The 16,750-nt window shown below is 43.0% G+C and overlaps 1 protein-coding gene across 1 annotated transcript in view; it reads right to left on the minus strand.

Annotated features, from left to right (window-relative positions):
• The window catches only part of suclg2 (succinate-CoA ligase GDP-forming subunit beta), a 257,573-nt gene that overhangs the window by 151,406 nt on the left and 89,417 nt on the right, over positions 1–16,750 (minus strand). The window contains exon 2 of the mRNA XM_055647635.1: positions 14,665–14,806. Within this exon, the coding sequence (XP_055503610.1) occupies positions 14,665–14,806 (142 nt within the window). The remainder of the gene's footprint in view (positions 1–14,664; positions 14,807–16,750) is intronic.

Raw genomic sequence — 16,750 nt, forward strand, 5'->3', positions numbered from 1 at the left:
TGTGGTCATTTGTGTCTCTCTCCTTTATGTTCTGGATAACCCCGGTTCATTGAATATAGAGTCAGAGTCGCACAGTGTGGAACCAGGCCCTTCGGCCCAACTTGCCCACACCGACCAACATATCCCATCTACACTAGTCCCACTTGCCTGCGTTTGACCCATATCCCTCTAAACCTGTCCTATACATGTACCTGTCTAATTGTATCTTAAACAATGCAGTAGTCCCTGCCTCAACTACCTTCTCTGGCAGCTAGTTCCATACACCCACCACTCTTTGTGTGAAAATGTTATCGCTCAGATACTTGTTAAAATCTTTCCCCCTAAAACCCATGCCCTCTGGTTCTCGATTTCCCTACTCTGGGCAAAATTAAATGGACATCTTAATGATTTGGACACAGACTGAATGTTGAAATTTATATCAAAATAGGAGGCACAGCTAATTTGCCACTGGAAGGGCAGATAAAATTGCAGAGGGATCGTTAAGTTAAAAAATGGGCTGTTAAGTAGCAGATAGAATTCAATAGCAGTCTGAAAGTGAGGTTATGGATTTTGGTTAAAAAAACTGCTGTAAATATCCTCTGAATGGAGGTAATGCAGTGCTGTGGAATAGCAGAGAGACCTGGGGTGACAGCTTCATATAAGATTCAACACAGCAAGCAATTTGGGTCAATAAAGCAGTGAAAACAGAATTGAAGTATTTAACTTGAAGAGTATGGAACATAAAACCAAAAAGGGTTTTTTTTTCCATTCATGGTATGAAGATGTTCTTAGCATGGGGGATGTTCATTGTTCATTCCTAATTACCCTTCAACTGGGTGACTTGCGAGACCACGGATGCATGGAGGCGCAGCGGCAGAGTTGCTGCCTAACAGCGCCGGAGACCCAGGTTCAATCTCGACTACGGGGGCAATATGTACGGCATTTGTACGTTCTCCCCGTGACCGCGTAGGTTTTCTCCGAGATCTTCGGTTTCCTCCCACACTCCAAAGACGTACAGGTTTGTAGGTTAATTGGCTTGGTGTAAATGCAAATTTATCCCTGGTTTGTGTAGAATGGTGTTAGTGTAGAGGGATCGCTAGTCGGTGGGGACGTGGTGGGGCGAAGAGTTTGTTTCCGCGCTGTATCTCTAAACTAAACTAAACCACTTCAGAGGGCAGTTAGCACTCAATTACATCAGTGGGTCTACAATCACATATAGGACAGTCCCTGTAAGGATCGTGATGAACCAGATGAACCGTTAGTGGAGAAGAGGTATCTTGGTCGGCATGGGAAAGTTGGGCCGAAGGGCCTGTTTCCATGCTGCATGATTCCATCTACCACCTGCCGCCAGGTTTCCCCTCCAATTTCATAATTTTCAAGGTCCAGCAAGACATAATTTAATTATCTCTGTTCTTATGCCTCAGCCTATTTTGGTATTTTGGTATTATCTTTCAGAGAGCTTCTCAAATCCTCCAGTGCCATTATACTTGTGTTATGTGTGTAAGAAGGAACTGCAGATGCTGGTTTAACCCGAAGGTAGACACAAAAATGCTGGAGTAACTCAGCGGGACAGGCAGCATCTCTGGAAGTTTGGAATGGGTGACTTTTAGGGTCGAGACCCTTCTGGAGCAAAGGGCTGTTACAAAAAGGCCTGGAGAGAGTGGAAGTGGAGAGGATGTTACCACTAATGGGAGAGTCTAGGACCAGAGGGTACAGCCTCAAAATAAAAGGACGTCCCTTTTATTGAGGATGAATTTCTTTAGTTAGAGGGTGGTGAATCTGAGGAATTCATTGCCACAGAAGGCTGTGGAGGCCAAGTCAATTAATATTTTTAAGGTGGAGGTTGACAGATTCTTGACTAGTGCGGGTGTCAGGGGTTTTTGGGAGAAGGCAGGAGAATCGGGTTCGGAGGGAGAGATAGATCAGCCATGATTGAATGGCAGAGTAGATTTGATGGGCAGAATGGCCTAATTCTGCTCCGAGAACTTATGAACATGAATATTTTTAAATTGTTTTGCGTATGGTTTAATGTAAATTTAATATAACAACTATATTTGTTCTCACTAGTTGGAACGCTGTAAATAGATGAGGTAGGCTTCCCACGATGGAGTAGGCAACAGCAAAAGGTCAATTTGAAAGATTAAATATAAGTGGTTTAGAACTGAGAGCGCGAGTCAAAAGTCTGTTAAATTTACTTCCAAAATTTATAGCTGAAGCTAATGCTAATATTTCAAATTAGAGTAAATTAATGAATAAGGAAAGATGATTGAAGGGCAACGGGAACAAGAAAAATAGATGTAATTAATACAATTTACACAGATGGAGTGCAAACTGCCTGCTTGCTCAAATACTAATTTTCATTTTGTAATTTCTTCATATTTCCATCTACTGTGAAGCATTTGCAACTGCTGGGATTCAAAGCAGGAATTCTAATTAAACTAGTAACTTTGTTACCTAAATTGCAATTAATTTCCAATTTAAAATGGATGATCAAACCTGTAACCTTACATTCCATTCTACGTCAGTGAGTAGACTAAAGATTAACCATGAGATCCCAGAAGTGGAGACACAAGAGACTGCAGATGCTGGCATCTTAGATGAAAAAAAAAAAAAACTGCTGGAGGAACTCAGTAGGTCAGGCAGCTTTAAAGATAGACACAAAATGCTGGAATAACAAAATGCTGGAATTATTCAAGGGAGAGCTAGATAGGGCTCTTAAAGATAGCGGAGTCAGGGGATATGGGGAGAAGGCAGGAACGGGGTACTGATTGTGGATGATCAGCCATGATCACATTGAGTGGCGGTGCTGGCTCGAAGGGCCGAATGGCCTACTCCTGCACCTATTGTCTATTATCTATAACTCAGAGGGTCAGGCAGCATATCTGGAGAACATGGAGAGCTGACCTTTCGGGATGTATCAAAATGTCAGCTCTCCATGTTCTCCAGATATGCTGCCTGACCCTTTGAGTTACTTTGTGTTAGTACCTCAAAGGGTCAGGCAGCATATCTGGAGAAAAGGAACAGGATGATGAAGGGTCTCGACCCGAACGTCACCTATTCCTTTTCTCCAGAGATGCTGCCTGACCCGCTGAGTTACTCCAGCATTTTGTGTCTGGCTTAGGTCAGGCAGCATTCGTGGAAAGAAATGTCCTGTTGGCATTTTTGGGGTTAGGACCCTTCTTCAGATGGTAGCGTGGAGGGGAGATATTGGTGGAGAGAGGTGAAGATCTGGCAAGTAATAGGTGGATTTAGATGAGAATGAGTACATGGGCGAATGAGACAGACGGGGGAAGAGATGGGTGGAGGTAGCCAACAAGGCTGGAGGTGAAATGGAGAAGACAAAAAGGTGCAGATGTGGAATCTGATTAAGGAAGGAACGGCACGGTGGCGCTGCGCTACTGCCTTACAGCGCCAGAGACACGGGTTAGATCGCGACCACGGGTGCTATCTGTATGGAGTTTGTACGTTTTCCCCGTGACCTCTGAGATGTTGGGTTTCCTCCCACACTCCAAAGACGTGCAGGTTTTTGAGGTTAATTGGCTTCTGTAAAATGTCCCCAGTGGGTAGGATAAACCTAGTGTGGGTGATGGTCAGCGCAGTGTGGACCAAAGTGGCTTGTTTCCACATTCCACATCTCTAAAACTTAAACTAAAACACAGAAACAGGCTTTGCGGCCCACCCAGGAACAGCCCTTTGGAGAGAGTCAAGTGAAATTACTTGGGCAGTAGTGGAAGCCATCTCATTAAGTAGTCAGTGTCTTTGGAATAAATAAAATGCTAGCTTCACTTCAGTTGTGTCTGCATGTAACACAGCAATAGTGCTGCTGCCTCACAGCATCAGGGACTCAGGTTCAATCTTGATTACGGGTGCTGCCTTTGTGGAGTTTGCTCGTTCTACTTTTGACCGTGTGGGTTTACTCTGGGTTCTCCGGTTTTCTCCCACCCGCCGAAGGTTTGTAGGTTAATCGGCTTCTGTATATTGCCCCCTGGTTCAAAGGGTGTGATAATGGAATAACACGGAACTAATGGTCACCGTGGACTTGATGGGCCGAAGGGACTGTTTCCACACTGTATCTCGAAACACAAGGAAACGCAGATGCTAGAATCTTGGGCAAAGCACAGAGAATGCTGGAGTAACTCAGTGGGTCAGGCAGCATCTGTGGAGAACATGGTATAGGCAGCATTTTGGGTTGAAGCCCTTCTTCAGACTGATTGGTACCAACTGGAGACGATAGACACAAAACGAATATTTTGTCAATGGCCCAAAAGGCTAAACTGAATGACAATAGCGGAGCCCGCAATCAAAATCAAGTTTCCTTCCACTAATATCTTGTTTGTAATTTATTCGCTAAGGCCGAGTAAACTGAAATCTATTTCCTCAAAATTGAAATGCAGTGCTTTGCTTTCCACAAATTAACAGAATCATCATTGGAGTTTTAGCCATTGTGCTCGAATTTTATGTAAGCTACAACATAGTAAGTGGTTGAAACATTAACGTCAGACTTCTGAAATGAGATTTTGATTTGTTGGGCTCCGAGCAATTACTTGCAGCTGTATGCGTCCATTTACAAAGGCATGATGCAAGTTGGCTCACCAGGATGTGGTGCACTGATCAACTACCACGCAAAACTGTCGCCCAAAAAATATACCACACATCTTCCTGTAAAAAGTGAAAAATCGTGCTCTCGGTTCGACAATTAACTGTTCATTTTTTTAATGTCAATAGACGATAGGTGCAGGAGTAGGCCATTCGGCCCTTTGAGCCACATTCAATGTGATCATGGCTGATCATCTACAATCAGTACCCCGTTCCTGCCGGAGGCAGGAACGGGGTACTGATTGTGGATGGTCAGAGTCACCATTACCCCGTTCACAACCTCCATCGTGCAAGAATTAGGCCAGAATAATACGTGTCTCTCGCAACGAAGCTCTTTCTCCAAATGTGTAGGAAGGAACAGCAGGTTATATTTAATATAACAGTATATATTTCATATAACTTTCTGAGGCGCAATTTTCATCATTGTTCAACTTCTGTCAAGGAGAAGCTATACTTCACCCTCGTTAGACTTCATTTGGACTACGCAGTTGCAGCATGGGACCCATACACAAATAAAAACATTTCATCCATCGAACGTGTCCAAAGACAGGCAGCTCGATTTGTTACTAACACCTATGAGAGAGAAGCGAGTGTCACCAAACTTCTGAATTCTCTGGGGTGGAAGGAACCCTCTCCAAGACAGACGTGAAGCTCACCGTTTGACCTGTTTTTACAAAATGTTAAATGGTCAGCTCGACATAGATCACAAGACCTACACCAACCCCAAACTAATTAGGCGCAGACGAGGGCATTCGATCCAATTTGTGATCCCAGCTACAAAGACAGATGTGTACAGCAATTTGTTCTTCCCCCGCACAATTAAAGCATGGAATAATCTCCACCCTACTATAGTTACCCAACCAGATGCAACTAAATTTAAAGTAGCTCTTTCGTCCCAATAACCCTTTCTGTCTTAATCCCTCCCTCCACCACCTCCAGTTTAAATTCCATTTGGAATATTTTGGAGGACCAAGAAACCAAGGTGCTGGTTGAAACCAAAGAGAAACACAAAAGGTTGGAGTAACTCAGAGGGTCAGGCAGAATCTCTGGAGAAAAGCAATAGGTGACGTTTCAGGTCGAGACCCTTCCTCAGTCTGAGAGTCAAGAAGTACTAGCTTCAGTGTCGGCCTGCTAGATTCATTGCCTGCATAACTCATTAGCACTGAGCCCACAGCCAACAATGGACCATTGTGGGCTCCATTTTTTGATTGATCGCTGTTTCTTTTTGGCATATTTTTCATTCATTTGTTCTTTATCTCTTCGTATCAGCATCTATATCTCTCGTTTTCCTTTCCCCTGACAGTCCGAAGAAGGGTCTCGATCTGAAGCATCATCTATTCCTTTTCTCCAGAGATACTGCCTGACCCGCTGAGTTTAGTTTTTAGTTTAGTTTTGAGATGCAGCACGGAAACAGGCCCATCGACCCACCGAGTCTGCACCGACCAGCGATCCCCGCACACTAACACTGTCCGACACACACTAGGGACAATTTACATTTATACCAGGCCGATTAACCTACAAACCTGCACGTCTTTGGAGTGTGGGAGGAAACAGAAGATCTAGTAGAAAACCCACACAGTCACGGGGAGAACGTACAAACTCTGTACGGACAGCTCCCGAAGTTGGGATCGAACCCGGGTCTCCGGCGCTGCAAGAGCTGTAAGGCAACAACCCTACCGCTGTGCCACCGTGCCGCCCCACAGATAAAAGTGTTACTCTATCTTTTTGTGTCTATATTCTCTTTTTCCATATTACTAGAATAGCTGGCATTCAGGGCCCTCTGTCAAAATAAAAGCACACATTTACCGGAAGGGTTCACGGTCAGAAATGACAATCAGATAATTATCGGAAATTCATATAAATCTGCAGTAATTACGCCATTATCTTCTTACAATACGGTAATCTCTATAATGCAGTAGAAGTCTTTTTAGTCTTTCTGTAATACTGCAGTAAACAACACTCAAAGTGGCACAAGGTCCCTGTTCAATGAAGAGGTGTTTTCTACTATATTTAGTTGAGGTTAGTTTAGAGATACAGCATGGAAGCAGGCCCTTCGGCCAACGCCGTCCATCGATCACCTGTACACTAGTTCTGTCCTACACTCTAGGGATAATTAGCAGAGGAGAATTAACCTACAAAACTATATGTCTTTAGAGTGTGGAAGGAAACTGGAGCAGACCCGGAGAAACCCCACAGCAGTCACGGGGAGAACGTGCAAACTCTGTACAGACAGCATCCGCAGTTGGGATCGAACCCAGGTCCCTGCTGCTGTAAGGCAGCAACTCTACCTCTGTGCTACCTTTCCACCCATAAACCATACTAACATGAAAAGAGGTAAAAAAGCCATCACACATCTCCAATGGACGTTGTACTTTGCGATTAAGTAGTATAATTAATATATTACAACTATACCGGAGCTTTCTATAAACTTTTTATAATGATCTTTTCCGCATCATTTGCTTCCCAACCATATCTTGGGCTGAGCATAAATTGGAACAATTAGTTTTTATTTGGTACTTGGAAGCTGCAGAAGAGCAAACTGAAATAGGAAAAAAATATCCACGGAAAATATTCATTCCAAAAGTTTAAATGAATGCACTGATACTACAATGATTCAATGATACTTTGTTGTCGCCTGTACCTAGGAATGCTTTGTTTTGCATGCAATGGTAAACTTTGTATGAAGATGGACTATAGATGGAAGGAGATCGAGGGGAAGGGAAAAAGGAGGGATGATGAGATGAAAGAGAGGGGTGTAGGTGAGGTACCTAAAATTGGAGAAATCAATGTACATACTCTTGTGTTGCATGCTCACCAAGGTGCTATTCCTCACAAAATGATGTCGAGCATGTGGTAGACATGAATTTGGCTGCAGCTGGTATTCCATTTACAATTTGGATTATCCAATTGGAAAATTCCAATGCAGACTCCCTGTTATATTTTCTCAACTAAAGGGTTGTATTGAAATAAATGTTTCTAACACAAGCTCAGTGTTTGCAGCACGAATGCACAAAGGCTTTCCGGATTGTAAAGGGTTATTGGAGAGCAAATGGTGACAGCTTGCTCTCACTGCCTGACGAGACATTAAGAAGACAGCAAATTTCAGACGGCAATCATAAAAAAAAATAATTAATGGAGAGGCTTGAAAAAATATTTGCATTGTGAATGATCAGAATGTCGAACTCTCAACAACAACATGTCATTGCAGCTGGGACCACAAGGTCAATCACAAGGGAAAATGACAATTACTTGACAGAGACCTTGGGCGGCACGGTGGCGCAGCGGTAGAGTTGCTGCCTTACATCGCCGGAGACCCGGGTTCGATCCTGACTACCTGCTGTCTGTACTGTGTTTGCACATTCTCCCAGTGACCTGCGTGGGTTTTTAAGATTTTTGTAGATTAATTGGCTTTGGAAATTTTTTTTTAATTGCTCCTCATGTGCAGGATAGTGCTAGTGTACGGGGATCGCTGGTCGGCGTGGATTCGGTGCGCCAAAGGGCTCACGCTGTATCGCTAAACTAAACTAAAAAACTATAGCAGGCATATTTAGAAAATTGAGAAGTGAACAGATGGGTTGGTTTTGTTGATCCTTTGGAAAAGAAACTAATGGATATTTGATTGTCTGAATGTCTTTCTGCCATGTGGTAACATTTTGGATTTTGCCAGAACATAACGTTTAAAAATCATTTGGACAGATACGTGGAGGGACAGGTTTAGAGGCCTATGGGCTAAACGCAGGCAGCTGATGGGGCAAGTTGGGCCGAAGGGCCTGTGCCCACGCTGCAAGACTCTATGATTCTATTTCTAAAGTCTAAAGTAAAGTTTAAAGATTCTATTTAATTAAACCAAAAATATCCAGTTGCAACATTGGGATTGTAATTAAATAATGTAAATGTTCCTGTACATTTTGGTTTTGTTTCTTGTTCTTTTATAATGTTCCGTATTGGCACGGCCTCACTATGCGATGGAACTTAATATTGTTACAACATCCAAGTTATTTGAGCTCCTCGTATACCTAATAAAGGTACCTAAGCTACCTAATAAATGTTTTTGTTTAGTTCAGGGATACTGCACGGAAATGGGCCCTTCGGCCCACCGAGCCTGCACTGACCAGCGATCCACGTACATTAACATTATCCCACACTAGGGACAATTTACATTTATACCAAGCCAATTAACCTAACAAACCTGTACGTCTTTGGAGTGTGGGAGGAAACCAAAGATCTTGGAGAAAACCCATGCAGTCACGGGAAGAACGTATAAACTCCGTACAGATAGTACCAGTAGTCGGGATCGAACCCTGGTCTCTGGCGGTGCAAGTGCTGGAAGGCAGCAACTCTACTGCTGCGCCACCATGCCACAGATTAGAATAATTACATCTTCAATGGTAAAAATTGGCACTGAATGCCTCCAGCATAATCAAGGACCAGTCTCACCTGGTCACTCCCTCTTCTCCCCTCTCCCATCACACAAGAGGTACAGAAGTGTCAAAACACAGACCTCCAGATTCAGGGCCAGTTTCTCCCAGCTGTTATCAGGCAACTGAACCATCCTATCACCCACTAGAGAGCGTTCCCAATCTCACATCTACCTCATTGGAGAACATCGAACTATCTTTAATCGGACTTTACTGGATTTATCTTGCACTAAATGTTGTACCCTGTATCTGTACAGTGTAGGCAGCTTGATTGTAATCATGTCTTTTTGCTAACTGGATAGCACCAAACCTCTTCAGTCAACTTTCCTAAGGTCTCCTAGTCTGTTTCCTCTTCAATTGATCAACGCTGGATATTTTTCTGCACCAGTGTAGCAAACTATATTCAAGTGATCCATTTTCAACAAGTTAAAATCTCACATTTAGTGAGACTTGTTCTAACAATTTCAGATGTTTATAACATTTTGTTGAACACTGTGGCTGGGAAAAGTTGAGTATTGGATTGGGAAAAAGATATAGCCTGTCGAACCAGTTCCAAAAAAACAAAATTACTTTTTAGGCTGATGTAATCTTATGCTATGAACAAAACTGAGTGAAAACAGATTAGATAACACCATATGCTATTTGCTGTACACTTCTACAATAAATTAAATGATTCATCACAGACAAATTTTCCGTAAATAATTCTGAAATAAATAACAAATCAACCTGAAGTCCTTTGACTGGCATTTTTCACTGTGGTTTTTGAGTTTAGTTTAGCTTAGTTTAGAGGAACAGAGCGGAAACAGGTCCTTTGGTCCACCGAGTCCGCACCGACTAGAGATCGTATCCTACACACACCAGGGACAATTTACAATTCTTCCAAGCCAATCAACCTACAAACCTGTAAGTTTTTGGGGCTTGGGAGGAAACTGTAGAACCCGGAGAAAACCCATGCAGGTCACATGGAGAATGTGCAAACTCCGTACAGGCAGTACCCGTAGTCAGGATCGAACCCGGGCCACTGGCGCTGTAAGGCAGCAACTCTAACGCTGCACCACCGTGCTGCCCTGATAACAATTACTTTGAACAAACTTAACTGATGTAGGGGAAAATTTAAAATGCTGTTTAAACAGTATATCACCTAATATCAAAACAAAGAAACATCATAATATTCTGATTGAAATCAATTTTTTAATGTCATTTTCATTTTAAAATAGGTTTGGGTACGAGCGCAGTCCTTTCTCAGCAATCCATGTGGCTGTTTGCCCACCAATAGCCAGTTATTGACATTTTCTGCTGAATGGTTTTTGTGATTCAATGGAAATAGATGCTTCTTCTCACATCTCACACTTGTCTGTGCATATTTATCATGTCATTTCGTTCAACCTTGCCAAGCGGAATAATAAGCAGGAAAACGCTGTAGGTGACATCCAAAATGTCACATACCTATGTAATCCATGCTTGCGTAAATGTGTCTAATCATGAAGCAAAACCTACAGGCCATTTCAGTCACAGCACGTCAACCCATTGTTATTCCGCATTAAAATAGTTCACTCTTTCAAAAAAAAAAGCTGAATTTTAAATGAATTTGCGACATGAAAGTGTAGGAATCCATTTCATAAATCAGCCCAATAGACATAAAGCATCAGACATCTGTGCAAAGCTTCAAATGCGGGGAGGGCCTGTCAAGTATTTGGCTCACAGCACTACCGACGATAGCTGACAGACAAGAGAACAATTGAACTATATTAAAGAGACCAAAAAAAATCGCTGCTCTCCCATGACAGATGGTTTTGCGCTTACTTGCAAAGGTGCTCCGAAACACGAACACTTTCCAGGCCGAACTAACAACAGAGATTCCTTCACACAACACTGGGAAATAAAAAGCTGTGCAGGTGAAAATCGGCTTAATGGGGCCGAGCAGTTATACATCGTTCTGCGTGTCTTAACACGTCCAGTGGGAATATTGGCCTCTGACATTTTAGTAGAGATTGTGTTTGTTCCAAAAGAAAGCAGCACACAAAAATGATGTCAACAATCGAGCAAGGCTCAAATTATGCTTAAAGCAAGTAAAATTAACCTTCCCTCATAGTGCATCTCCAACTAATGTTGACGGTGGAACTAAATTAAACTATACAATAGTTGCTCTTTGGTTCCTATTAATCCTGAACTCTGCACCTTGCTTCTTAAATCAGGTGAAAGATATTTAGCGTGTGCATTCTGACAGTTCAATGGGCTGTCGAGTGGTTGTAAGATTAGAGAACAATATGCTAGTCCCTTCATTTTCACGCTATTATTTCATAATACATTTTTTAAATAGCCAGACACTTATTGTCGGGATCTCACGCCGCAGATACGATGTCACTAATTGGTTTTTCAGATATTTCCAGAGAAATGATCGAATCCTCTGGCAGAATTGCTCCATTTTTCAAACTGCTATTATTTCATAAGTACGATTGATGTACATTTCACGAATATCATGAAGGGTCATCAAAGCTTAGTTTCAAAACTCGTTGATTCTCACAGGAAACTGTATCCAAAGAACATATTAAAGTTGGAAGTATATTACTGGATTTCTATTGAGGAGAATTTTTTAAATAATATTCTTTCATTCTGGAATATTTTTTGCCATCAAGGCTGTGGATGACAGTGGTGTGCACCCACCGAGATCGTGTCGACCAGCGATCCCCACACATTAACACCATCCTACACACACAAGGGACAATTTACAATCTTTACCAAAGCCAATTACAAACCTGTAAACATCTTTGGAGTGTGGGAGGAAACAGGAGCACCCAGAGAAAACCCACACAGGTCACTGGGAGAAGGTACAAAGTCCATACAGACAGCACCCGTAGTCAGGGTCAAACCCGGGTTTCTGGCGCTGTGAGGCAGCAACCTTGCACCACCACCCGTTATTATCTGATACTAAAAATTAAATACAGTGATCAGACATTTCTGTCCAACATTCGGGTTCACAACTGTTGTGCAACGGCTTATGTACTGGGAGGTGTAATATACCAAATCAGAAATTAGGAATTAAATCACAAAAACTTGGCAAACCGTAAGGAATAAAAATTATTCACTTGAGGACTGATACTTCTTTCATACTTTCAGAATCTAGCTTCTTCTGCTGTTCTTCATTTATTTATTCCAACTGTTAATAAATTTATTAGATTTACCCTTAATGTTTTGGCTTGCTTCAATGATATTTCATGGCCAGTGCAAACATTGTGCAAATTGCATCCTGATAGTTACCAAAGTAAACGATCATTGATAATCGAGGATATGTCGAACACAGCAAGAATAAGGTGATGTAACTCTCAGTAGACTGCAATTCGTAGTTACTGAGGGACAGCAGAGCCATAAATAACGTGCCCACTTTTACGTCTTCCTGTATGAGAGAATACATATTTCATGTTGCCACACTTGCCTTAATCGAATGCAAAATAGCACCATTCCTTCTAATACCGAGTGTGGCAACTGATCAGAGCAAACCAAATAGGTTTTCCCATCTATCATCTATATTACTCGACGTGAATGAAAGCTACAAAGGTAGAACCTTTATGTAGCACACGAGGATATTTTAAATTTTCAATTATGTTGACCGCACACTGCGCATCAACAAATATATCAGGTGTGACTGCTCAGGAGACAATCTACACCCAGAAAAACACTGAAAATTCATGGCAAGCTGTTCAGAGTGTATCCCAGACTGCCCATCAGTGGTACTGAAGGATCAATCATTCTGTGCTCATCAATGAGCTAATATATTCTTCCAGTCACCTGACACATAAATAATACACAAGTTGTGACATACAATGTTTGCAACCTTACATCGAGGATTCACCTTTATTGTTCAGTTGCATTTTTGCAAAATACTAATGGATTGGTGAATCTAAATCACTTCACATAAATCATATTCCCCACAGAATATCGGTGGAGCATATGGCAAATGGTGTGGCACAATAATGAAACACAAGAAGATAATAATTTCACCGATGAAACTTGGTGTAGTATAGTTTGGTTTAGAGATACAGCATGGGAACGGGCCCTTCAGTTCATGCTGACTATTGATCACCCATTCACACTAGTTCCAGGTTAACCCATTTTCTCTTCCACTCCCTGTACACTAAGAGCAATTTGCCGAGGGCCAATTAACCTAAAAACCCACACGTCTTTGGGATGTGGGAGGAAACCGGAGCACCCGGAGGAAACCCACCTGGTCACAGGAAGGATGTGGAAGAATACCACACGGACAGCACCTGAGGTCGGGATTGAACCGGGGTCTCTGGCACTGTGAGGCAGCAGATCTACCAGATGCACCACAGCGTTGCCCATGAATAAGTGCTTCATTTTTTTCAAAGCATTTGGGATATTTGGGCACGCAGATGGTCTGAAGAAGGGTCCTGACCCGAAAAGTCACCCATCCTTTTCCTCCAGAGATGCTGCCTGACCCACTGAGTTACTCCAGCACTTTGTACCTGTCCACATTATCCAAAGATGCTGCCTGACCCATCGAGTTACTCCAGCACTCTGTGCCTATCTTTTGGATATCCTGAGGTTATGTACGATGCAAAATAAATGAAAGCTTTGTTTTCCCATTTACACATTGTTCCCTCGACACATCTTAGATGTATTTAGTCGTGAAATTGTCAAGCATTACAGTATGTCTATCAACACATGCTCAGAGGGAGAACATGCCAACTCCACAGAGACAGCATCCGAGGTCAGGATTGAACCTAGTTCTCTGGCACCGTGAAGCAGCAGCTATGTCAGCCGCACTTCTGTGTCGCCTTAACTGAAACTGAACTTAGTGGGCAAGAGTGAAAATGTAGGCAGAGATATGTCTCCTTGTGTCCACGCATTTATAGCCCTCAGCTCCATACAAGACCGCAAGGAATTGCAAAGAATTGTGGACACAGCCCAGACCAGCAAACAAACCAACCTCCCTTTCACTGAATCTATTTACATCTCACGCCTCCTTGACAAGGCCAGCAGCATATTAAAGGACGAGTCACACCCCGGCCACTCCCTCTTCTCCCTTCGCCCATCGGGCAAGAGGTATAGAAGTGTGAAAACACACACCTCCAGATCCAGGGGCAGTTTCTTCCCAGGTGTAATTGGGCATCCTACCAACAACTGGAGAGCGGTCCTTAACTATTATCTACCCAATTGGAGACCCTTGGTCTAATTTTGATCAGACTTTACTGGACTTTATCTTTCACTAAACATTATTCACGGTATTTCCTTTATCATGTATCTGTTCACTGTGGATGGCTCGATTGTAATCATGGATTGTCTTTCCGTTGACTGGTTCGCACCTGGCAAAAGCTTTTCACTGTACCTCGGTACACGCGGCAATAAACTAAACTCAACTCGTAATGCCTTGTTATTACACCAATAAAATACCAATGTGCACGTGTATAGTTCGGAAGTTTGGGACCTATTTGGAGGTTGTAGTGTTTAATAGCCTGATGGTTGCAGGGAAGAAGCTGTTCCTGAACCTGGACATTACAGTTCCATACACACCACCCCTCCTTTTTCTGTGAACACCATTGTTGGCACAATGAAAGACTGTTCAGAAAGGTTATTAATAATCAAACAACTTATTTTCTAATCGTTTTTCTCTCAGATGGCTGCCAGTGCTTCCCGCTGCTATTCAACTTACTCAGTCTCTTCGCGGCCTCGAGAGCATCTTGTGAGTTATCGGCAACGAAGAACCGCTGCACCGTGACACCATGATCCGCCATGATTTTTTTGCTCTGGTATTCCTGAAGGTTCAACCATCGCACCGGGACAAGTCGGACCACCTGCACGTTCGTGGAGAGGAAAAGGAAGGAAAAGTGTCAGATTCTCCGTTTCACATTGATCAATAATAATTGTTACAAACTCAAACATTAACCCATATGATTGTCTATCGTAATGGAGGGTCATTCCCCGTGCTCTGTGGCCCACCTTCGGGCAGCACGGTGGCACAGCGGTTTAGTTGCTGCCTTACAGCGCACTCAGCGCCAGAGACCGGGTTTCGATCCCGACTACGGGTGTTGTCTGTATGGGGTCTGTACGTACTCCCCGTGACCGAGTGGGTTTTCTCCGAACGCTTCGGTTTCTTTCCACACTCCAAAGAGATACTGGTTTGTAGGTTAATTGGCATAAGTGTAAATTGTCCCTAGTGTGTGTAGGATAGTGTTAACGTGCGGGAATCACTGGTCAACGTGGACTCGGTAGGCCGATGGGTCTGCTTCCGTGCTGTATCTTTGAACTAAACTAAACCGTACACATTGCAGCAAGCCATAAATGTTTAGTTTAGTTTATTTTATTGTCACATGTACTGAGGTGCAGTGAAAAGCTTTTTGTCGCGTGCTAAGCAGTCAGCTGGAAGATTGTGCATGATTACTATCGAGCCGTCCACAGTGTACAGATACATGATGAGGGGGAATAACATTTAGTGCAGAAGAGTAAAGTAAAAGCAAGTCCAGTAAAGTCCAATTAAAATTAGTCCGAGGGTCCCCAATGAGGTAGAAAGTAGCTCAGGACCACTCTCTAGTTGTTGATAAGATGGTTCAGTTGTCTGAGAACAGCAAGGAAGAAACTGTCCCCACATCTGGAGGTGTGCGTTTCACAATTCTGTGCCTCTTGCCTGAATGGAGAAGGGAGAGGAGGGAGTGACCGGGGTGAAGCTTGTCCTTGATTGTGCTGGTGGCCTTGCCGAGGCAGCGTGAAGTGGAGATGGAGTCTGAAGAAGGGTCTCGACTTGAAATGTCACCCATACCTTCTCCCCAGAGATGCTGCCTGTCCCGCTGAGTTATTCCAGCATTTTGTGTCTATCTTCATACGACCATGATCATTAGTGATAGGAGCAGAATTAGGCCATTTGGCCCATCAAGTCTACTCCGCCATTCAATCATGGCCGATCTATCTCTCCCTCCTAACCCCATTCTTCTGCCTTCTCCCCATAACCTCTGACACCTGTACTAATCAAGAATCTATCCATCTCTGTCTTAAAAATATCCACTGATGTGGCCTCCACAGCCTTCTGTGGCAAAGAATTCCATAGTATCACCACCCTCTGACTAAAGACATTGGAATCTTCAAAGGAAGGGAGGTTGGATTGTGTGATGGTCTGGTCTGCGTCTACAATTCCCTGCAAATTTCTTGCGGTCGTGGCTGGATCTGTGATCTATCCTATTGTTTGCTATTCATTACAGATCAACACTGTTGCCATTTCTCATCCACCATCTAATTTAATTACTATGATTATAGTGCCTTGGGAGTCTATCCCTGTAAACATGTTCCAAGATGCTTAGACAAGATGCTAATGAAACAGACTTTGAGAAAAGGGACAAGGTTGAACTACTTCAGCAGCTGTCAGTGAATGCTGTCCATGCAAGCACCGGTTTTTGTTTCCTGCCACAATGTTATGATACTTCATTGCTATCACTATACTGTTAAAATTAAAGATAATTATGATTTGACTACAGTTCCAACTACAATGCGAAATGTCAACAGCAACAGTGCAATGAGATCATCCATCAGCGTTATAATTTCAGTTTAAAGTTTAAAGTGGGCGGCACGGTGGCGCAGCGGTTGAGTTGCTGCCTTACATGCGCCGGAAACCCGGGTTCAATCCCGACTACGGATGCTGTCTTTACGGAGTTTGTACGTTCTCCCCGTGACCGCGTGGGTTTTCTCCGAGTGCTCCGGTTTTCTCCCACACTCCAAAGACGTACAGGCTTGTAGGTTAATTAACTTCG

The sequence above is a fragment of the Leucoraja erinacea genome, chromosome 16 (genome assembly GCF_028641065.1).
Source record: "Leucoraja erinacea ecotype New England chromosome 16, Leri_hhj_1, whole genome shotgun sequence".
NCBI classification, from domain to species: Eukaryota; Metazoa; Chordata; class Chondrichthyes; order Rajiformes; family Rajidae; genus Leucoraja; species Leucoraja erinaceus.